This window comes from Nannospalax galili, unplaced genomic scaffold, assembly GCF_000622305.1.
Source record: "Nannospalax galili isolate Female #2095 unplaced genomic scaffold, S.galili_v1.0 scaffold146, whole genome shotgun sequence".
NCBI classification, from domain to species: Eukaryota; Metazoa; Chordata; class Mammalia; order Rodentia; family Spalacidae; genus Nannospalax; species Nannospalax galili.
This window is the reverse complement of record NW_008357929.1, coordinates 4,118,651-4,142,562: the sequence shown is the minus strand read 5'-3', so window position 1 is coordinate 4,142,562 and position 23,912 is coordinate 4,118,651. Positions and strand designations below refer to the sequence as shown.

The window sequence follows — 23,912 nt, the reverse complement described above, 5'->3', positions numbered from 1 at the left end:
TTATGGGTCTGTTTAAGCTGTTAATCTCTTCTTGGTTTAGTTTTGGTGGTTCCCATACCTGTAAATATCCATCTATTTCTTTTAGGTTTTCAAATTTAGTAACATACGTTTTCAAATTTAGTAGTGTATAAGTTTTTAAAATATTCCCTTATAGTGTTCTGGATCTTTTTGGTGTCATCTTTGATTTTGTTGATTTGTAGGTGCTCTTCCTTTCTTTTCGTTTGCTGGGCTAGTGGTCTGTCTTGTTTATCTTTTCAAAGGGCCAGCTCTTGGATTTATTGATTCTTTATATTGTTTTATTTGTTTCTATTTCATTAATTTCTGCTCTAATTTTCATAATTCTTACTTACTGGGTTTGGGTTTCATTTGTTGTTACTTTTCAAGTGTCTTGAATTGCAATGTTAAGTCATTTGTTTGTATCCTTTCTGATTTTTTAATGTAGACACTTAGAGCTATGAACTTCCCTCTAAGGACAGCTTTCAGTGTGTCCCAGAAGTTTTGTTGTGTTGTATTGTCCTTTTCATTTAGTTCCAGGAATACTTTCATTTATTAATTTCTCTTTTGATTCATTCATCATTCAGGAGTGTGTTGTTTAATCTCCATGTGTTCATGTGGTGAGTAGGGCTTCTTCTGGTGTTGATTTTAAACTTTATTGCAATGTGGTCTGATGGAATGCATGGGATTACTTCAATCTTTTTCTATTTGTTGAGGTTTGTTTTGTGCCCCAGTATATGGTCACTTTTGGAAAAGGTTCCACGGGGTGCTAAATAGAAAGTATGTCCTTTGGTGTTTGGGTGGAATACTCAGTAGATGTCTGTTAGGTCCATTTGATATATGGTATTGTTTAATTCAGATGTCTCTATGTTAACTCTCTGCCCTGTTGACCTATCTAATGGAGAGAATGTGGTATTGAAGTCCCCTACTCTTAATGAGTTGGGATTAATCTGGGTCTTAAAGTCTTATAGTACTGTTTTTATGAAGTTGGTTGCACCAGAGTTTGGTGAATACATGTTCATGTTTGTAATATCTTCTTGGTTTAGTGTTCCTTTGATCAGCATGAAGTGGCCACCTTTGTCTCTTCTGATTAGTTTTAGTTTAAAGTCTATTTTGTCAGATATTAGAATTGCAATGCCTGGTTTTTTCTTCATATGATTCGCTTGGTATATTTTATTCCATCCTTTCACCTTAAGGTAGTGCCTGTCCTTGAAAGTGAGATGAGTTTCTTACAGATAACAAAAGGATGGGTTTTGTTTCTTAATCCATTCAACTAGTCTGTATCTTTTGTCTGGGGAGTTCAGTCCATTGATATTTAAAGTTATTAATGAAAGATGTATATTGAATCCTGTCATTTTATTTCTGTTCACCTTCTTGATATACCTGTGCGTTTCCACATTTATACCTTCATTGAATTTCTTTCCTTCGCTCCTTGTATATAGTTGTTCCTTTCTTCAGCTCTTTGTATTGCTTCAAGAATTCTCTGAAGGGCTGATTTTGTGGACATGAATTCTTTCATCCTCTTTATGTCATGGAAGATTCTTCTTTCCCCTTCAACTATGATAGACATTTTGGCTGGGTAAAGTAATCTGGGTTGGCATCTGTGGTCATTTAGGACTGGGAATACTTTGGTCCAGTCTCTTCTGGTTTTCATATTTTGCACTGAAAGTCAGCCATAATCCTGATAAGTTTTCCTTTATATGTGACTTGTTGTTTTTCTTTTGCAGCTTTCAGCATTGTCTCCTTGTTCTGAACATTTAATATTTTTACTATAATGTGCCATGGAGAGTTTCTTTTCTGTCCCTGTCTATTTGATGTTCTATATGCTTCTTGTATTTGTATGGCATGTCTTTATTTAATTTGGTGAAATTTTCTTCTACAGTACTGTTGAAGATCTGGTCCATACCATTATCCTGAGATTCTTCTCCTTCCTGTATGCCTATGATTCATAAGCTTGATCTTAGTTTCTTTTCTGGTCCTGTCTGTTTGGTGTTCTATATGCTTCTTGTATATAAACATAAAGTTTACAAAACTTTATGCATGGGCATGTCTTTCTTTTATTTTGGGAAATTTTCTTCTATGATTCTGTTGAAGATCTGGTCCATGCCATTATCTTGGGATTCTTCTTCCTGTATGCCTAGGATTCATAAGTTTGGTCTTTTTATGGTGTCACACAATTGCTTCGTATTCCATTCTTGTGATTTCTTAAATTTTTCATAATCTTTGCTTGAGTGGTCCAGTTCATCCACTTTATCTTCCAATCTTGATACTCTGTTTTCCATTTCGTTCATCCTATTGGTGAGGCTTTCTCCTATTGTTTCTAATTGGCTTACTGAGTGTTTCACTTCCTTCTTCATTTCAGCCTGAGTAGTCATTAATATTTCTAGCTCTTTTCTGAATTAATTCAGAAGTTTATCCCTATGTTCCTTTAGTTCTTCGATTACCTTGTTTGTGTGTTCTTTAAATTCACTGAATTCTTTTATCATATTCATCATTGTTCTTTTGAGTTCCATGTCCTGCATTGTCTCTAGGGGGTTCTCATTGTGCTCCTCTAGAGGATTACTGGTATTTGGTGGGGATATGTTATTTTGGTTTTTCATGTTATTAGTGGATTTCTTTTGTAGTTTCTGATTCTTGTGTGAGACCCAAGCCTTCCTTTGCTGAGTTTAGGTCTGCTTCTTTTTGTAAACTTTGTGTATTGTTGTGGTTACTTGTTGGGCATGAAAAGCTGGTTGGTCTAGGCTTCAGGTTCTCTCTTTTGATTTTATATTAGAGTGGCCAAATTGCTTTCATCTTGCTGCTCAGCAGTTCCCACAGAGACCCAAGTCAGATGAGGATCAGATGCTCTCAGGCTTTCTCCTAAGGTCTAGATCCCTCCAGGAAAGACGTTGTCCTCAGGAATTTGGGGGTTGGACTGGCCTGGGAGCAGGGCCCAGGAAAGATGCTGGTCTTGGGCAGCTGGTGGCCATGCCACCCAGAGATGCAAAGGGAGATTGGGGGTGGGAAGAGGCCCCAAGGACTCCTGGAGACCAGGAGAGAGGCTGGGGGACTATGCATGCCCAGGGAAGCAGGCAGATGTGAGGGCGGGACCAGGCCCAGAGGGCTCAGGCTCCTGGGGACCATGAGAAGGAGCTGGGTTCCTCTGGATGCAAGGGATCAGGAAGCAGTGGTGGTTCCCAGCGGAGAGGTCAGCCCCTGCTTCCAGGAAAGAGGCTGGTGGGCAGCGCAGCCCAGGGAAGCAGCAATTTAAAACTTTTTTAAAAGAGATCAAGTTTTACACACAGCTTAATCATAGATCTCATGTTGGGAGGATCTGTAGAGCTCATCCAATCCAAGTGCCCATATAATACTGAGTCTCTTTAGCAGTGTTCCCCAGGAAACATCCCTGATGGTGCTCAGCATCCTGAGACTGTGTGGTCCCAGCTTTCCCATGATAGCCTTTTGGAAGTGCTAAGAACTGGAAAGTTGGAACAATTCTGAAACTTGTAACATTTGGAACAATGTTTTGAAGACTGGATATTTATATTAATAATGACTTAAAATTTATTTCCCTGTCCACAAATCAGAACTTCTAATTGCTCTCCCAACAGTTCCTCCCCTCCTCCTGCACCTCCTCCTCTTCCTCCCTCCATTTCTCCTTCCTTTTATTGTGAGACAGAGTTTTGCTATACAGCCAGACCATTCTTGAATTCACTATGTATCAAAGCCACTACGTAGCCCAGGCTTGCCTTGAACTTATAATACTCCTGCCTTCACCTCCTGAGTAATGGGATAATAGATGTGCACCACCACACTTGACCTTTTTTTCCTACATACCATAGTTTTGTTACTGTGTTTCTCAAAATGTGTCCTTCTAAACAATTGGAAAGAAGTAGCCAGGATGAGAAGAGTGGGAAAGGACCTCATGTTATATCTCTCTCTTGGAAATTCACAGTGCGTTTACTACATTTAAACCCAGAAATCTGGAATAACCCTAATTCTCCTACCATTTTTTTAAATGTATTGCATTCTAAAAACTCATTTGCCTTTTTAAGAGCTAATGATTTGCAGAATGAGTAGTACATAGAATATGCCTTCGGAAGCATTGACGTGTGCACACTGCCAGAGGTTATATTCCATTTGCTAGCATCAAAATTACCCCACAACTAACACTACACTTTCTATTGAGCAAAACCTTGTTTTCTATATGTGCTGCTTATCTGTCCTCTCTTGATCTTAGAAATAACAAAAGTGTGTCTATTATTATACTATATTGCCCCTATACTCAAGGAATTAGTCTGTTTTCTGTTGTTTTAACAAAATACCTTAGGCTAGGTAACTTGTAAATAAAGGGTTTTTTAACAAATTTTTATTTATTTTTACTTTTTTTATTTGTATGAGGTATGCCTGCATGTATGAAACAGTGCATCCATGTCATGCAATGCCCAAGGAGGTCAGAAAGAGGGTGTCCAATCCCCTGGAACTACAGTTATGGATGGTTGTTAGCTGCCACGTGGGTACTGGGATTCAAACCCCGGTCTTCTGCAAGAACAGCCAGTGCTCTTAACCGCTGAGCCATCTCTCCATCCTCATAAAGGGGGTTTATTTAGAGCACAACTTTGAGGGCTGAAACATGGGGTGGCCCCATCAGCTCAGAGCACATGTAGAAGGGACAGGAAATAAAATTTAGACATTAAGCTCACTCTTTAATAACTTACCCGGTCTTGCAAGCATTGACAACACATTGCCTAAGACTAGGATCAGTGGCTTGAGAGAGCAGTGTCCCCAGCAGCCTGATCACCTTTTGTTTGGAACTACTTTCTAAAGATTCAACTGCTTACCACATGGTCAACTGCAGACCAAGCTACCAACATGTGAACCTTTGGAGAACAAACCACATCCACACAGCAGCACTCACTTTGGTTTAACTCCATGTTTTCTTCTGATAAGACCCTGAATGTACCTCTGAAAATATTCATATCCATCCCAGATCAAATTGTGAACTTCCAGGTGGTGACAGAGAATTTTAAGTAGCTTTTTTCAGTCTTCTTTTTCCTGAGTAAGCACCCTCAGCAATTCTACTTCTCTAATCATTTTCATGGGGCCTGATGTTCTGAACTCTCACATCTCAGATAATCCCCTGTGAGCTCTGCAGAGTTAGCCAGTTTGTGCATTTATAGTTAGCTTCGAAAGCGAGCCTGATCTTCATGAGTTGGTCTGAGTTACAACTTTAAAGTTAACGATACTCAGTTTTTGAAGTAGAGTTTGCTTAGTGGGTTTGAATAGGAAGCATACATCTTTTGATCAGAGACCCGAATATAATTGATACAGCCATTATCTTTCCCATGGAAGCCAAATCACCTTGTCTATGTTGTATCCTAACATTGGTATCAGGGGAAAGCTGCCAGAGTACTAACAAAGCCATTCGGTCCTGGCTTTTCCATTAGAAGTCTAAAGTTACCTGATTCATGCCCCTGTGTGACAAGGTGTCACAATTGAGGAAGCTGTGCTTCACTGGGTCGGGTGTCTTCCTCTCTCCCTCTACACAGCATGGCTCTGATCATTAAATTGCAGGCGTTTTTGTTCATCAAAGAATCTTTGTAGACCAGGATTTTCAAAACTGTATTTTCATTTCTCTTCTGTTAGATCCTCAGTGTAAATTGATACTTATCAGAACCAACCCAGTATGTTAGCCTATTCTTAACGTGGGCAAACATATGCCCACATTCCTTGACTGTGCTTTATGCCAAACTAGCAAAACGCAGCTGTTTTGCTTTGCATTTATGTCTGGGCATTTGTTGTCACTGTCAACCAAGCTTGAAGAATTTAGGGTTTTCCATGGTCCTAAAACTACCTTCACAAGACCGTGTAACTCTCAGGTAGTTCACTTCACCCTCTATTCTTTTTAAATTTATTTTTGTTTCATACCTACATGTATCTAAGTGAACCACATGCATGATTGCCCACAAAGACCCAAAGAGGGGGTCAGATCCCTTGGAACTGGAGTTACAAACAGTTGTGAGGCACCATGTGGGTGCTGGGAATCAGTCAATCCCCTGCAAGAGCAGCCGGCACGCTGAACCTCTGAGCCATCTCTCCAGCCCCTAGCCCTCTAGTCTTAGACCTAAACAGCAGTCTGGTTTCTCTGTGAGTGGTTTGTCATATTCATTTTTCCTCCATCATGTTTGGTGACTCTTGTCCCAGGAGTTTACAAGGCTAACACTGCAGTGACTTAGCCCTGGGCAATGCCCCTGCTGGTGGCCTGTTTCCCACATAGATTTTCTTGTCTGAGTTTCAGGAGAATGACAGGTAAAGATGACAGCTCATGCTGCTGGAGCTTCCTACCTGTGTTTAGCCTTCCTGGGACGTATCTCTTCTATAATATTTCTTCCTACGTGAAGTCTTAAGTGTTTGGATTTTGACAAGAAAATAATTCCTTATTGTCTCTTCTAACATGAAATTTAACAAGACTGCCTCCTAAATACTTCAAGGATAAATTGTTAATGGAGAGAAAAAGAGCCGTATCTTTTTAATTAATCAAATTGTACTAGTCATTTCTACATCATAGTAACATTTATCCTGTGAGTAGGATTTGACACACAGTAAGATGAACTCCTTATAAAAGTTTTTAAATAATGGATTCTACTGTAAATGCTTTAGTATTATCAATGGTCCTATAAATAAACCAGTCACCTAAGGATGGGTAGCTATTAGCATATTCTTTAGAAAAACAACCCTCTCCCTGGGTGGATCCAATAAATTTGGAGCTGTGCAACCTCTCAGGAGACAGGAAACATGCTTTATGGCCATGTTGTACGTTGGGGAGTGAAAGCCATTGGAAAGGACGTAGAAGTGAGGCCACTGGGCAGTGATCCCCTACATCCAACACTGTTGAAAGAGGCTCTGCTTAGGGAAATCCACCCACGTCCTCACCCACGCTTCTGAACACAGACGCACTCTTAGTATGCTTTCAAAATGGCTGCCACCAACCCTCCATCTCACACACTTAACCCACAGTGAGAATCAACATCCGGGATTCAGTAAATGTGTGTTAAACATCCGCTTCATAAGGACTTCTCAAGAGGGAGGAAGTGTGGGAAGAGGCACTGATGCCGAGTTTTCAGGGAGAGTGTGGAGAGGTTGGTGTCTGTACCAGGTACAGAATTAGAGCGAGGAGGATTAAAGGTCTCTTCCCTATGCTTTTTTTCCACCAGGATATTGAAGAGACAATGCAGCAGACCGGGAGTCTGAACATGTATTGCCACTTTGCAAATGGCATTGGTGAGCCCAAGTACATGCCTGTACAGTCATGGGAACTTTTGACGCAGACTCTGGTGGAAGCCCTGGAGAACCACAATGAAGTGAACACTGTGATGGACCTGGTGCTCTTTGAGGATGCCATGCGCCACGTGTAAGTAGCCGCTTTCCTTGCCTTTTCTCAGAGGCTTCCGGTTCCCACCGCCAGGAGTCTCATTTAGCTATCCAGGATATAAAGTGAGCGAAGAAGCCCCTGTTGTACCTCAAGGCCGGTCAAGATGTCTGCCAGCATCGCCACAGCTGCAGCTTCTGCCACTGGCCGTAGGGGACAGTGGCCTACAGGGCTCGGGCAGAACTGGATTAATTCCAGGTTCACTTTATTACCCCTGTACATAATCACAGTAACACAAAGGGGAGATTTGAGATAATAGAAGAGGCATCAAGACCCCCATCTGCACACACACACTGGTCCAAAGTACACTTCGAAATGAAATGTATGGGGTCTTTTTCAAAGACTTAAATTTTTTGGAGTGTTGTTGCTAACTAGTGAACCACCCACAGTGATCACCAGCACTCCCAAGTAACTGATACACAGTGTGATTCCTATACTGTCCCCAGTCTGAATTCTATTGATCATTCTTGCTGCCCACCCCCCAATTCTTCCATCCCCTCCAATTCTTCCATCTTGCCCAAGGTTCTTTAGGTCTTTGGCAGCAAAACTGTTTCATCTTAAACTTCTCTGAACATTCCCTTCCCTGCTAAATTTGAACTAAAGCCCCTGAGATGGGGGAAGCTGTTTTACCTTCCCCCATAGTCCCATAAACCCCATAAACCCCACCCCCACTACCATGGTCCACTTAAGCCATTTTTCCTTTTAAGTGTCGCAAGCCTTGTTCTCCTGAAGCACAGATAATCCACCTCCCGTGCTCCTGCTCTCCCTGTGACTCGTCTGCTGATGTGTAGTCACTCCCCATAATTTAGCACCTGCGCAGTTTCCTCTACTTATCTGTGACTACCCATACCTCACATCCAGTGACTGGACTTTCTGTTCCAGGCCTCCTTGGCTTCCATGACCTTGCCTACATACCCCAGAGCTCCACTCATATTCTTAACCCAGAATGTCTACCATCAATGAGTCTGAATTTCAAACATCTCACCCTGTGATTCACACTCCTCTCCATCCCTTTCCCAATAAAGTTTCTCTGATGTCCTAAGCTCCAACTGATCTTCAACTCCATCATTGGCTAGATGCCGTCTCTGCACATCTTCCTCATTAACCACATGGACATCCCAGTCCAGACCACCCTAACTCTCTTGTCAGTGTACCTATGGACCCAAACCCCATTCTAGTTAAACCATAAACCACACTGTCTCCTGATCCCATCCTTCCCCTAATAAGCTTGTCATTGGTGAAGAAAACTCCCCCATCACATTGAATAATGTTCCTTCAGATCTGTGAGCATAAGCATCAGGTAGGTCCTTAATATAGGCTGGAATCCTCCCACTCTGCTCTGGGCACATTACTCCCGTCAGCTTCGATAACTGAAGATATATAATGCTCCTCTTCTCAAATTCTAACAGTCTTGCCCTGGCTTCAGTCCCAGCTAGAAAGCACATTTATTTCACTGAGACAATAAAAGTGATCAGAAGAGAATGCTCACACCTGCCTTCAGATACACTTGCAGCCTATGTGAACCCCATCTGCATCCTGCATCGCATCCCATGCACAGAGCTCCAGGAGGCCTCCTTCTTCAGCTCATGAACCACTTTGCTCCTTCCTGAGTCCAGTCTTTCCACCTGTACATGGGTTCCTGTCGCTTTTCACCATGTCAGCAACTTTATTGCTTTCTATAATTATTCCCCCTCCCTCCTTTCACTTTATCCCATCACAGATTTCTAGGTCCTGTGCATCAGTGTGTAAATATACAATGTTATCATTTATCAAAAAAGTAATAACTGGGGCTAGAGAGAGGGTTCAGTGGATTAAGAGCACTGGCTGTTCTTGCAGAAGACCCGGGTTTGGTTCCCACCACCCACATGGTGACTAACAACCATCCATAACTCCAGTTCCTGGGATCTGACACCCTCTTCTGATCTCTGTGGGCACTGCATGACACAGATGCTCTTACAGAAATACAGGCAATACACTCATACACATAAAATAAAAAATACTTTTAAAATAAAAACATTTTAAAAGTAATAACCTATTCCTTGGCCCTATCTCCCTTTCCATTTTCTACCACAAGTTCTTTGCTCCTACTTACAACAAAACCCGTGACAAAGACAGTCCATACCTACCACATTCTCTCATCTTTAATTTTTTCAATGACCACTTCTTGCCCTGTGAGCAAAGCAGCTCTCACTGGGGTCACCCCAGATTGACCTCTCATGAAGGTCAAAGGTCTTTACTGCATGTTCTTCAACCTGCTGCTGCATTTGTCATGATTTACCACTGCACTTATTTTGTTTGCTGTCCACCTACCCATCCACCTATCCCTCCATTTATCCAACAGATGTTGATATACTAGACAATGGTGGTCTGAGTGCAAGGACCTTTATTAGCTGAAGATCCATCTAGACAGTTTCTGGAACCTATAAGGCATTCAATAAAACTTCTTAATCTGTCATAATGGAATAAATAAGACTGGGAAAACAGATGGGGAAAGTTCAGAGATTGATTCCAATTGTAACCACTGGGAGGGCCTCACTGAGAAAGTGGCATTTAACATGACAGGTTGGAGCTACGTGTGACCTAGAACTCGCTGGAGACCTGGGCTATTAGGGCTTTGAGTATGTCACTCATTTAGTCCTCATCAAAAAACCTTAAAGAAGTAAGGATTGTTATTATCCCCATACTGTAAATGAGGAAGACAGAAGTGGCCTAAGGTCACACACTATATACATTGGTAATCCAAGAACTATGCTCGTGTAGTTTGGCTCTCTAGTGCCCTTGACCATCACACATAATGCTTCTTAAAGACTTTCTGTCCCCCACTAACCCAGTGTAAACCATTTGAGTACACAGACTGCCTCATATAATGCTGAGCCCCAGGAACCTAGGCCTGTGCCTAGTACACAGCAGGTATTTGCTAAATAAGAGATTTAAAATGATTATTGAGGAGGCTGGAGGGATTGTTCAGTGGTTAAGAGCACTGGCTGGAGGATCCAGGTTTGTTTCCCAGCACCCGTATAGCAGCTAACAACCATCTGTAACTCCGATCCAGGGAGTTTGACACTCTGTTCTGGCCTCTACAGGTATTGCACATGTGATACACTTACATAAATACAGGATAACACCCATACAATAAAATATAACAAAATTTGAAATGTTTGTTGAGCTGGGTGTGTTGTAAAACACACCTACAATCCCAACATTCATGAAGCAGAAGCAAGCAGATCAGGAGTTCAAAACCAGCCTTTGCTACATATTGAATTTGAGACCAGCCTGGGCTACATGAGGTCTTGTATCCAGAAAAAAATTGTTGAAGTCAGACAGGTAGTATATGCCTGTTATCCCAGCACTTAAGAGGCAAAGACAGCAGGATTCCTGTGTGTTTGAGGCTGATTTAGGTTACACAATGACTTCAAGTTCAGCCTGGAATACATACCAAAATCCTGTCTCAAACGACGGCAACAACAAAAGTCTGTTGATTAACCTTGTGACTCTTGAGTATTTTCCTTACTCTGGAAGGGGGACCAATGCCTCTGAATTAGTGTTGGATTTGAGGCAAGTCCTTGTCCTGTCAGGGTGAATTTAATTTGGGAGAATAGCTAGTGATTCAGTCAATATGGTCTTCAACATGGGTGATGAAACTGACTAATATTGTTTTTAGGAAAAAATAAGGGCTGGCTCTGAGAAATAGCTTTTCTCCTGGGACTCATAACAGACTCTACAGATAGCTTCCAAAGAAGCTTGAGCCACATTTAGCCATGGCAGAGCAACTGGAAAAATGAATTTCCTGAGCAGGACAATTCTAAAGAATAACATGTATTAGGCTGTACAACTTCCCGGGCATTGGTTTAAAAATATCTTTGTCCCTCTACTTTATCCTTGCCCTGCCCTTCCATCTTCTCTGGGGCTCAGTGCTGCCTCTTTGCTGCCTCCTGCCGTCTGGATAGAGCTGAGCACATCCTTAGGCCACAGAGAGCAAACCAAAGAGAGAGTGGAGATTCCACATCCAGTCAGTGCACCCGGTACCCTGAACAAGGAGTTTGAGACTCACTCCAGCAAGACCCACGTCCTAAGACTCAACATGAAAGTAGAATGGGGTGAAGGACAGAGTCCAAAAGTGCCTTCCCAAGAATCCACGGGTCTGATGTAGAGGGGACAAGACAAGAGCTTGCTTTAGAACACAGCAGGCATCTCCTCCATGTTCCTCCATCTGGCTCTTCCACTCTCAACACGAGTACTTGGCATTTCACTTCCTGAGAGTTCCCTGAACCTCCTCCCTGCTTTGCTTCTTTCCATTTCTCCTGCTTTGATGCTGAGCCCAACAGTGGAGCTCCAGTAGGACTGTGATCAAAGTCCAAATCCTTGGTCTTCCGCAATTTGATGGGGGCACTTTGGGAAAGGCCTGCATCTCCTCAACCCAAAAGAGGATGTAGGAAGGCTGGTGTCAGGGGATGGCGTGGTCTGTGTGAAGAGCTTTGCAGCAAGCACTCAGGAAGCGTGGTGGTCCTGTTCTTTGTGACATTGCCTTCTGCCCTCACTAGCACTGTTTGCTCTTCTGCTGACTTCTGTTTCAGCAGATTCTGCTGTTTTTGCTTAAGGCCGTGTGCTAGAACTTTCCATTCCCTTTGGTTTACTCTTCATTCATCTTTTTCTTTGCGTTTTGGGTTTTTTTCACTCTGTATATTTTCAGCATGTTCTTTTTCTTCCTTTAGAATCATAGTAGTCATTAACCACACAGAACTTCAGATGTGCTGCTTTTGTGCCCCAAGTGACTTATTAGTCCTCAAGGGTGTGTGTGTGTGTGTGTGTGTGTGTGTGTGTGTGTGGTGTGTCTTCAGTGAACCAGCTTCCTCCATCTGTGCTGCAGGGCATCTTTTGCTTTTGTTTTTAATCTCAGTAATGGGCTTAACACAGACAGCCTTGGTTTTCTAGCCCAAGAGTCCGTTAGAATATTGATCTTCTTTTTAAATTCTGTAATTTAAATGCAGAGTCCCTTGCCCTCGTCAGAGGTTGTTAATGAAGCCCCAGCTGGAGTCGGCTGCAAACTCAACCATTCTTCTTTCAGAAACCTCACCCTAACGATGCATTTCCCATCTAGATATTGAACAACCTGAGCCACGCTACACTGAATTTAGGCCTTCCAGAAAAGAGCTGGATGCCAGGCAGCCCAGAGACCCAGTTGTACCCCATTCCTCCTCCAAGCCTGCCTCACTCCTTCAAGAGTCCATTCCTGCCCACCCCCTTTCCTGAATCAACAGCAAGGAACTGGCTGCCTCAGCACCAGACTGTCTTCCTTCATCACGCAACAAGAGACACGAAGCAAACACTCCCCTACACAGAGCATGATGAATAGTTACGAACATTTTCTTAAATGTGGTGCTGAGTACAAGGCACTGGTTGTTTTGTTTCAACTTAATAAAGTTGTATTGGAGAGCTTTAATGTGCTCGCTCTGTGATGGGTACAGAATGATACACACACTCCTCAGACATGCGGAAGTGATAATTTAATAAGAGAGCAAGAAAAGGCTAAATCTAGTTGATAATGACAGAGTATAGGTTTCACAGTTAAATGACTGGAGTGAAAAAGTAAACTAATAAAAGGACTAAATGTAAGCCAGTAAATAACCTCTGAATTTTTAGGCGGGTGAGTTTTAAGTATGTAGGATTCAGTGAGATACAGTTCTGAGTCCTAAAATTTTCTGTCATTCCAAAGCGTTTTAAGGAAAACTGAAGAGTAAAAGTGAACAATTGAGAGGAACTGAAAATGTCCATGAGGGATTTTACAAATTTAGAAGCATGTCTTTTTTTGGGGGGAGAGGATTTATTTTGTCTTAGATTTCCCAGGTCACAGTTCATCAGGGAGGCCAAGGTAGGAACTCGGGGCAGGAACCTGGAGGCAGGAGCTGAAGCACAGGCCATGGAGGAATGCTGCTTACTGACTTGCTCCCCTGGCCCCTGCTCAGCCTGCTTTCTTATGCAACACAGGCCCTCCTGCCCAGGGGTGGCACCACCTACAGTGGGCTGGGCCCTCCCACATCACTCAGCAATCAAGAGGGTGCCCCGTGGACATGACCACAGGGCAGTCCAATGAAGGCAGTTCCCCAACTGAGGATCCCTCAACCCAGGTGTGTCAAGTTGACACTAAAGCTATCCAGCACAGGGAGTTTCCTAAAAGAGGTCTTTCCATATCATAACATCTGTGGTCAAATTAGGACAGCCTTCTCAGACTCAGAGAACATCTTTTCAGGAGATCTTCCAAATGCAATTATATCATCCAAATTATAAAGCTAGAGGAATCTTAGAAGTCATGCAGTCCAACTCCTTCCCTAACAGATGAGGTATAGGGTCCAGGGACATTAGTGGCTTGCTGCTGAAAGCACAGGAGGGCAAAAGTGGACAAGGCTCCCTTTCACACTTTAATTCCACCATCATAGAGGAAGCATATTCCTAAATATAATGTCTGGTGAATAAAGAGCCCAGTAGTAAAGGCAAGTGAGATGACGATGAGGGTAGCATCCAGGTCCTTCTAGTTTAGAAAGAAGTCTAGTAGAAGTAGAAATCTGCTGTGATTAGAGGATAGAGAATAGGTTTTAAATTCTTGACCTTAACAGTTTTGTAAATCTATTAATAGTCTTATAAATCTATTAACCTATGGAGATGTAAATCACGATTAACTATTTAAAAAACAAACCAGGGCTGAGGAGACAGCTGATTGGGCAACGTTCTTGCCACAGCAGGTGTGAGCACCCAGAGCCCATAGAAAAGCTGGGCACAGTAGTGTGAGCCTTTGTAATCCCAGCACTCTTATGGAGAGATGGGTAGTGACACACACAGCGGAAAACAATAATAAGAGACCTTGCCTCAAACAAGGTAGAAAATGAGGACAGACACCCAAGGTTGCCCTCTGACCTCTACATACATATGTGCTGTGGCACATGTGCAGCTGCATTCACAAAAACAAATGTGCATGTGTACACACACACACACACACACACACACATCATGCACATGCATACACACACAGATTACAAAGTCCAAGATACCATAGATTTGTCGCAAGGTAAAAATAAAAGAACTCCCAAATGCACTATATAAATTTTTATAATATACATGTTATTTTAGAAGTGAATGTGTAAATGTGTTATAAGTGCCATCACAAGTAGTTATGCAATTTTTATTCATAAATTGCTTTATTTTTACAAGGTTTACCTGAGCAGAAAGTTCAAAAGTACCCCAGAAACTGGGTTTAGAAGAATTTTGTACCCCAGGGGAAACATAATAAGAAGGTCTCTAAGAAAATCCTGTCGGTTCATCAAGTAGCATACCCAGATAGTGAATAATAAACTTATTTATGCAGTTCACTATTATTTAGTACATCATTATGTTTAATTTGGGGTCTTTTTAAAAAATATTTTATTTATTATTTTTATTTTTTATGTGTATTAGTGTTTTGCCTGCATGTATGTAAGTTTACCTGTATTGAACGTACATATTGTGCAATGCCCATAGAGGCCAGAAAAGGGCATCAGATTCCCCTGGAACTGAAGTTACAGGCTGTCATTAGTTACCATGTGGGTACTGGTAACCGGATCCAGGTCCTCTGCAAGAGCAGCCAGTGTTCTTAACTGTTGAGCCATCTCTCCAGCCACTAGAAGCACATCTTAACTGAAAAAAACATGAATAGAAAATTCACTAATGAAAACCCTAAAATTATTAATAAACATGAAAAATGTTCAATTCCCACAAAAATCAGATAAATGAAAATTAAAACTGTAGTATCTTAGCAATTAAAACTGTTAAAGATCGATGTGTGTGTGTATGTGTGTGTGTGTGTGTGTGTGTGTGTGTTTGTGTGTGTGTGTGTGTGTGTAATATAAATGTGAATGGGGTCCATACCCCCTCATGCTGCTGGTGGGGCCATTGATATAAAAAACTCACAACAAGGTTTTCTTCTCAACAGCAGACTCACCCCACAGGAGATGAGGCAGTGAATATCCATAAATAGTTTTTATGCTGATTAATATTGTCTTATTATTATTATTATTATTTATGCCATCTTTACATGTAGTAAGAAAATCCATACCATAGAATCTCAGTATGAACCATGTAACTTCACATACACTCATATTTTGTTTGTTGTAGTAGTTTGAATGAGAATGTTCCCCCATATGCTCTGATATTTGGACATTTTGTCCCCAATTGGTGGCTCTGTTTTGGGAGGTCTTAGAAGGTGTGGCCATGCTGGAGGAAGCATGTCACTGGGGGTGGGCTTAGAGAATTCTTAAGCCTTGCTGGATCTCCAGTCGCTCTGTGCTTCCTGTGCCTGCTTGAAGATATGAGCACTTAGCTCCTACCCCAGCCACCTCTGCCGCCATGCCTCCCCGCCATGATGGACTCTTGCCCCTTTGGAACCATAAGCTAAAAATCTCTTCCTTTTATAAATTCCCTTGGTCATGGTGTTTCTATCAGAGCAACAGAAAAGAAACTAACACACATCAAACCCCACCTGCCAAAACCACTCCTTAGCCCTGCCTCCAAGCCAAGTTTAGCAGACCTTAAGTTACTCCATTATTTTTTTTCTCCATTACTTTTAATATGGAATTTCTATTGCAGCATCATCGACACAGGGCAGGGATACAGGAGTATAGTGTGTGTAATTCAGTCTTAAGTGTATCCTCTGCTTGACCTGACCAGAACTACAACACCAAAATTCTAGTCTCACATTCTGTTTGTACCAAGATCACCACCACCAGTATTCACTGACTTAGATTATAACTCAGTGAAAACAGCCCAGTGTGTTCCTATCCTCTGGTATAACTGAATGGTTAGATCAGTTCTATCCAAGAAGAGCATAGATGGGTGCCACCATTCTGAGGGGCTTTTATTTTTCATTACATATCCAGAGCCATAAAAAAATGCCTTGCTGTTTGACTCAGAATTTTACTTCTAGCAATCTTATCCCAAGGAAATGATTAGAGACATAAATGAAAGCATCATTTTGCATTTTTATGACTGGAAATATTGGGAACAGCCTAAGTATCCAATGATAGATTATTTCAGACAGGGAACTTATTCTATTTTTGTTATCAGTACAATATTCTACACAATATTGTTACACTATCAAAGGCATCAAAGGCTTAGCAGATTGTTTAGTGGCCTAGGGAAGTCATCACAGTCTGTTGCTAAGTGAAAAACTGGTCTCAAAACACTACACTCCATGAATAGAATGTGGCTCAGTAGTAGAGTGCAGCTTAGCATCTATGAGGACATGGGTTTGATCCCCAGGGGTGGAAACAGAAATACCATGCTTGATATGTACACTGCACTCAAACTTTTAAATTTATAGGATAGAAATACATCGACTCTTCAGGTGTAATAAATGTATACACATATAAATATATTCTCAGATACACCCTAGAAAAATAATCTAGAAGGTCATATAGTTAATATCAAAAGGATTTATTGCTAAACAGTAGAGTCATGGGTTTTTTTGTATTTTATATATTTGGTATAATGAATAGCAATTGTTTTTATAAATCACATGGCACTGTGTCTAAGAGCCACTGCTGAGGGAGCTTAAAGGAAGGTTGGCAGGATGTCCTGGGGGAAGCTGTAGACAGCTAGATGGAGGGTGTCATTTGAGGAAAGCATTGTGAGGCAAGGGCGGCTTCCTTTGAGGAGGGTCTAAGCCCAGAAGAGGCCTAGAATGTCCCCCTATTGCTGGGGTGGGAAAGTGAGTATTTGGAGTGGTAAGAAGGCAGGCTGTGAGGGAACAAACACGGAAACCAAGGAAGTGAGTGCCTTGAGAGCTGACTTTAAGAACCTGCAAGTATCCATTGCAAGAACATCAGCACCCAGGAAGGATTAGAGGAAGACCAATTCTCTGCTCCTCTCCTGCTGGCTTTCACTTTCTTCTTCTTTCCTAAGAGGAGCAAGCTGTTCTATTCCTGCCTTCTCCTCTAGCCTTCCCTGATTTTCTCTAAAACATGCTTTCTACTTTTCTTCTTTTTCCTGTTCCCTCTTTTGCCCAAAGGCACAAATAGATGGAAAGGAGAAAGCGGGGAATGGGGTGAAGCCAGCTCGGCGAGGGAGAAGAAGGAAACTACCCTAGGTCCTTCTCCAGCCCCACCGTAATGCTGCCAGGCCTGCCTGCCTGCCCTGGGCTTTTCCCTGACTCGCCGGTTCACCAGGGGCTCTGATCTTAAAGCAAAGTAATCACAGGTTCAGTGTACCTGGGCAAGAAGGTGAAGTCAGGTTTGGGGACAGTATTAAAGTTTCCCAGAATTCAGTCATGCCTCCGAGAGAGATGCCTGTTCCCTCTCTGGCCCTTCCACCCTGTGCTGTTCACCGGGCACAGTCTGGCCAAGGTGCCATGCCTCTGCTTGCCCTTCTTCAGCTGCCACATCAACCGCATCTTGGAGTCCCCACGAGGAAATGCCCTGCTGGTTGGTGTTGGTGGGAGCGGCAAGCAGAGTCTGACGAGACTGGCAGCTTTTATCAGCTCCATGGACGTGTTCCAGATCACTCTGCGCAAAGGCTACCAGATCCCTGACTTCAAGGTAAGGTTGACCACAGTGGGAGAACACCCAGCCTCTCTCCAGCCACCCACAACCGCTGTCATCCTTCTTTAATTCTGCACATCCCCTGCTCAGAACTTCCCCTTAATTGTCTATTTTCTCCTGAGTTCCAGGGCTGGTGACATGAGGGACTCCTTTCTCATTAGACTCAGCCTGAGGACAGTGGCCTTTCCAGGGTCAGCTTCAGTGAGACCTCAGCTGCCCTTTTATATCAGTGTACTTCAGCTCTTGTCCAATCTGTGTCAAATTCAGCACACAGCTTACTAGCAGCTCTAGTTGACTGGGAGAGATTCTGACAGTCTGCCCAAGTCTTGAAAGAGCTTCATATTTTAAAAGACAGGGAATAACCACTGCTTCTGGAACTTTCTATGACATTTCCTGGTTTCAGGCAATAGGTACTTAGAAGCCATGATATATGCTCTGGACAGTGAAGAAAGGCATTATATATAACTTTCAAAGGTTACTTATCCTGCTGTCTCTCTTATCCATGGCCACAACCAAGTTATAGCAGGAAATCATGGTGTAATTTCCATCAGGATCTGCCTTCAGCTTGTCAACACTGGCTACATCCAAGTTCTTACACCAGGTTCATATTTAGTCTTTTTTTGGTGCTTCCAAAGGAGATAAGATAGTGAGATGAGAAATATTCATTTACAGAATGATGTAAGACAAAACCTTGGCTGCATGCTGGACTCTCTGGGGCTCTTCCAACAACGCTGGGGTCTGCATCTCACCCCCGGCTGTTCAGATTCAACCAGTGTGGAAAACCACCTGGGCATCAGGGCTTCTCAAAGCATCCTGTAGAGGACTGAAATGAGACTGAGAAATGCTGTCTTAGATCATTCTCTAAAAGGATAGGGTAAGAATCGTTAACCGAAAAAGAAGTAGATTGCCTTTCAAGAGGTGTCATTTGAACTCTAAGAAGTTCTGTCATAAAAGAACATATGATGCTGTTAGGAAGTGAGTTCTCAGAGGAGCTAGAAAGAATGGAGTGAGGTAGGTTACAACATAGAACTCCTAAGAGTTCTATACAAAGGAACCAGGACCAATTGACCTAGGTAAACTCAGGGCTTTGCCTCTTAGCCCCAGATTGCCTTCATCTGCAGCTTGGAATGGATTTCCTGTAGGTGACTTTGTGTTTGTGTATATATCTGTGTTCTCCAATATATTTTTATTCTACAAAACTCTTGCTGGAACTATTCATAAGAACATAAGATATTGCTGGTATGAGATACATTCATCCCCATGCAAGTATCCCCAAGTACATGACTCTTCTATCAAGACCAAGAGCCTTCTGGAGCAGGTCATTCTTCTGTGTGATGATAGAAGTAAAACAGATGTCCTTCAGAAAGAACTACCTCACTTCCCTTTCTGCAAAGACCAGGAGCTCTGAAGCAGTGCAGAGCCACCATGCTTGTGTGAACTGAGGATCTCACTATGTGATTTTAACTGTCCACCTCCATCGGCACTGATACCCAGAAATGGGGCATTTCCCTGCCTGATGCTGAAAGTATCACTTCTCCCTGCCTCTCACTGTCATCTTGCTTTATTTCCACTGAAGCAGACACAAGAATGATTCTGTTCCTGAAGAGTAGATTGCACATCTCTTTTGAGAAGACCTTCTTCTCAGGGACCTTTGATATTGATGTTCTTACAGGTGGACCTGGCCAACTTGTGTCTGAAAGCTGGAGTGAAAAATCTCAGCACAGTGTTTCTCATGACCGATGCCCATGTGGCTGATGAGAGGTTCCTGGTGCTCATCAATGATCTTCTGGCATCTGGTAAGAGACTCTTTGAACTTGACTAACTCTAACAAAGTCAGAGTCATTCAAAGGTGGAGATTTGGTCCAAGCCAGGAAAGCTACATCATAGAAAAAAGGAGAAAAATTGATAGTGTAAAAGGCTGGTTTGTTGAAGCCCTTTCCAAGGTTGGTGCAAGGCCAGCTGTCCTGGCTCTCAAATTCTACTTTCATTGCAAATAAGTCAATAATCTTGAGACAATTAGGTGGGATAAGATTTGATCATGAGAAGAACAGTTAAGGGCCTAGAAATTTGCTGAGTTCAAAGAAAATATGCCTTTCCCTTTGCATACCCGCATAGTTCTAGAAAGATTAGAACACATATAGGTCTTCAGGCTAGGTAGACACTGGGAGATGAGAGAGAGAGAGAGAGAGAGAGAGAGAGAGAGAGAGAGAGAGAATGCACACATAACACCAACTCAACAGGGTAAGGTCAAGTTATCAATCAAGGATTGAGCTCAGATTCAGAACTTCGGTGGAAGAAACGTAGAAACGTCAGCAGATATAGCACATCTCCATGTAGCATGTTTAGTCTCCAGTCAACCTCACAGGGGTTTCAAGTACCCCATGATCAAGGAAGTGAAAATCTTAACTCTCACTACTTTGTGATTCTTATTTATTTAGGAATTCGGGATTTATATGAGCCATATATACATATTTGTATAAAAAGTAAAGCACATACATGAATATGGTTCATAAATCCTGCATATGACAAAATAGTACATAGACTGTATTTTGGTATAAATGTGCATTTATGTCAGTCAAAGAGAATCTGCTTTAACCAAATATATCTGCAAACCACCTTTTCACCTGCGTAAAGAAAAGTCAGTGTACGGATGTTGCTGAAAAAAAATAAAAATTCCTCCTTCCAGCTTCCCTACGTACAATTCAAAAGCCCATTCCTTGAGAACCCACCCCTGGCTCCACTGCATTCTCTTTGGCTTATAAAGACTAAGGACCACGATCAAAGCACAGTTCTCCCTCCCATGTCATAAGTGACACACTTCATTTCAGAGTAACATCTCTGCTTGAGTCGCTGTCTGCTTCATGTCTTATGGCATTTCCCTCATACCATTTTACAGTTGTTCCATGAAGACCTGGTCCTTGTACAGACCACATACTAGCAGGTGCTGTAATGGCTTGTTTCTGTTGAGGATCTGTATCCCAGGTTCTTATTGTGCTGGCTCCTAGTGTAAAGCTGAGCCACAACTCACATCTTTCTCAATTTATCCCATTTAAATTAGCTTTATATCCAAGAGTTTGCCTACCAAGCCTTACACCCTTTTTCCTCCAAGACAACAAATGTTCCCTTTCTTAAATACTGTCTTTAACATCTTGCCATAGTATTTAATCTACCATATCACCACGCCTTTTATGATTTTATTACATGAGAGAGGGATCCAATTCTCCTCTCAACCCTGAAGCTGTCCTGGAATCTAATTTCTAAAACAACAAAGAGAGTAAAACTGTTTCCAAAGACTTACAGCTTTGGAGATGTCGGGCATGTTGCCATCCTCACCCTGCATTTCATTTGGAACCAATCCAGCCAGGTCACCTTCTCCTAAAATAATGTCTGAGGCACAGTAGTTATTAGGCTTTTGCCAACTGCAGTTTCATTCCTCAATTAACTATCTTTAATTTTTCATTTAAAAGACAACTTTGTTCAAGTGCAAATGAATTTCTGAAGCCTTGCCCAGTGAAACTGTAATGTCATCAGCGCGCTCTGAAGCCACGGAGTCTCAGGAGCACAGTTCCCTTTTAAGCATTCTGTTTAAAAAGAGAGTGATTTGAACACATGCTTTAAAGTAGGGAACCAGGGTTCTTTTTCTTTTTTTCTTGTGTTGTCCTCTCTTTTAACTTAACAATGCCAACAGAGCAGATTAGGGTATATCTTACTTCTAATTTTCCTTTTCAAACAAGTAATTCCTGAGTAGAACACAATTGAACGCCAGTCCAGCCAAGACTATACCAGTTCTCAGAATTTCACTCTCAGCAATTCTTCAGCTTTGTGGGGCTATGCAATCACTCCGCTGTTGGGACTCACAGTGGACATAGGAAAGTATACCTTGTGGTCTAAGCACAGAAAAGCTAGGTCATAGAAAAGAGGGAGGAAAACTGACATAGTGAAAGGCTGGTTTGTTAAAGCCCTTCCCAGGGTTGATGCCTTGAATTCCCTGGCCAATAATTCCTTACTTTGTAGTTATGTACAATTACTGTCGAGGTGGCTACAAAGGTACAAGGAGTGAATGAATGCTTCCAATACCACCCTACCCCTGAACGTCTCCCTCAGAACACCAGTAACCTCACACCATAGGCTATGGGGTTTCCTCCTACACATCATTAGCTCTCTACTGGATCTCTGGTTGTTATAACATCACTGTCAAAATCAAGACACAATGACATTGGGCTAGCAAATCCCACTTTTGACACCACCCATGTATTTATTTTTGTTGTTTTTTATTAATATAATATTTTATTTGTTCTTTGAAGGTTTAATATAGGTGTACAATGCATTTTGATCATATTCACATCCTTCTCCCAACTCTATGTCCGTTTTTTATAGCCTATGAGTCTAATTAGTTCTGCCTATGTATGCATGGATGTGGAGCTATCCACTGAAGCATGGGCAACCTAGCAGGAATGACAGCCCTGAATAAAGCTGCTCTCCCTACCTTAAAAGACATCAGTGGTCAGTAGCTCCTTAGCTGGATGTAAGGGTTCATGTGACCCTCCCCTATCCATACTGGCATGTAAACTGGTTTGTTCTTATAAAGTATTGTGCAGGCAACCACAGCAGCTGTCAGTTCATGAGCACAGCAGTCCTGTCATGTCAAGAAAATTGTTTCACCCCAGTCTTCTCCATCTCTGGGTCTTATAATCTTTCTGCCCCTCATCCACAATGCTCCCGGAGACTGGGAAGGAGGGGTGTAATATAGATGCCCCATTTAGAGCTGATCACTCAGCAGACACATGTTCTCTTCACTTTTACCAGCTGTGAGTCTCTCAAAGACACTCCTCTGATGTGGAGTGAGAGCTGCATTAATCTGCTATATAAAGATATGTCTTTAGAAGGCTGTTTGAGGCTTCAAGGTAAGATGGCAGCTTAGGAGCCATATTAGAATGAGTGGATGATTGTAGTTAAGGACATAAAGTGAGCAGGAGTATTTTACCAGTCCATCAGCTTCTTCTCCAGTCCTTCAGTCAACTTGATCAATACCCCAGCACCCTTTTCTACCGTCAGACCCACAAACATTCTCTACCATTGACTGGACTTATCCCAACCATGTTTTGCAAAGCATGAGTTTATGCAAGTCGTATTGAAATATATACATCCAGTAAATCAAATAATTAGATTAATTTTCTGGCTCAATTAGAAAAAAGATACATAATTGTATTTAGAGCAGGGTCAGAAACAGATGAAGTGTGCCCTGGAGGAAGTGGCTGCCACTCTCAGAGTTGTAAATGGGGATCATTCAGCAGCTGACGAAACTATGTGTGAAATTTGGACTCTTGCTGCGTCTTACCAGGTCAATCCTTGCTATGTCTTTATACGTTTGTTTTAATAGCTTCTGAAAAATGGATACTGACCATCTAACACAGGCATTTTTAGAATTCTTACAAACGTTATTGTCTCGACCCTCACGCGGCATTCAGCAAATCCTCACCCCAATCTAGAGAATTTCCTGGCTTCCCAGGCCAGCCCCTTTGCCTCCAGCTTCCCAGCCTTCCCATTGACTGAAGTACCCAGCCAGTTATCACTAGCCGGCAAGAAGACCTAGGTGTGATGTCACTTCTTCTGATAGGTTTCATACTTCATTTGTGGAGGAGATCCTAGGTTAGAATTTTCATATTCCTTTTAAAGAGACTTTGTTCCCCTCCAAATTAAGATTCCTTTTCTTTATCTCAGCTGCATCAATTTTCATTTCTTTTTCTCCTCAACCATCATGTTTTAAGTGCCCATGTTCCAGCCACTAGGTACAGTGCTTTGGTGGTCTCATGGGGTCATGTGCTCTAAGGGAAAAGTCTGTAGCCAATTGGGCCACGTCTCTTCTAAAGTCATCATCCCCCTCCCCCCAATTTTGTGTGTGTGTGTGTGTGTGTGTGTGTGTGTGTGTGTGCTTGTAACTGAGCCTA

The 23,912-nt window shown here is 42.2% G+C and overlaps 1 protein-coding gene across 1 annotated transcript in view; it reads left to right on the top strand.

The window, feature by feature from the left end:
* Window positions 1–23,912, top strand: part of Dnah9 (dynein axonemal heavy chain 9) — a 430,757-nt gene that overhangs the window by 218,468 nt on the left and 188,377 nt on the right. Inside the window, exons 43-45 of the mRNA XM_008855701.3 lie at window positions 7,188–7,384; window positions 17,799–17,961; window positions 19,637–19,760. Of these exons, the coding sequence (XP_008853923.1) occupies window positions 7,188–7,384; window positions 17,799–17,961; window positions 19,637–19,760 (484 nt within the window). The remainder of the gene's footprint in view (window positions 1–7,187; window positions 7,385–17,798; window positions 17,962–19,636; window positions 19,761–23,912) is intronic.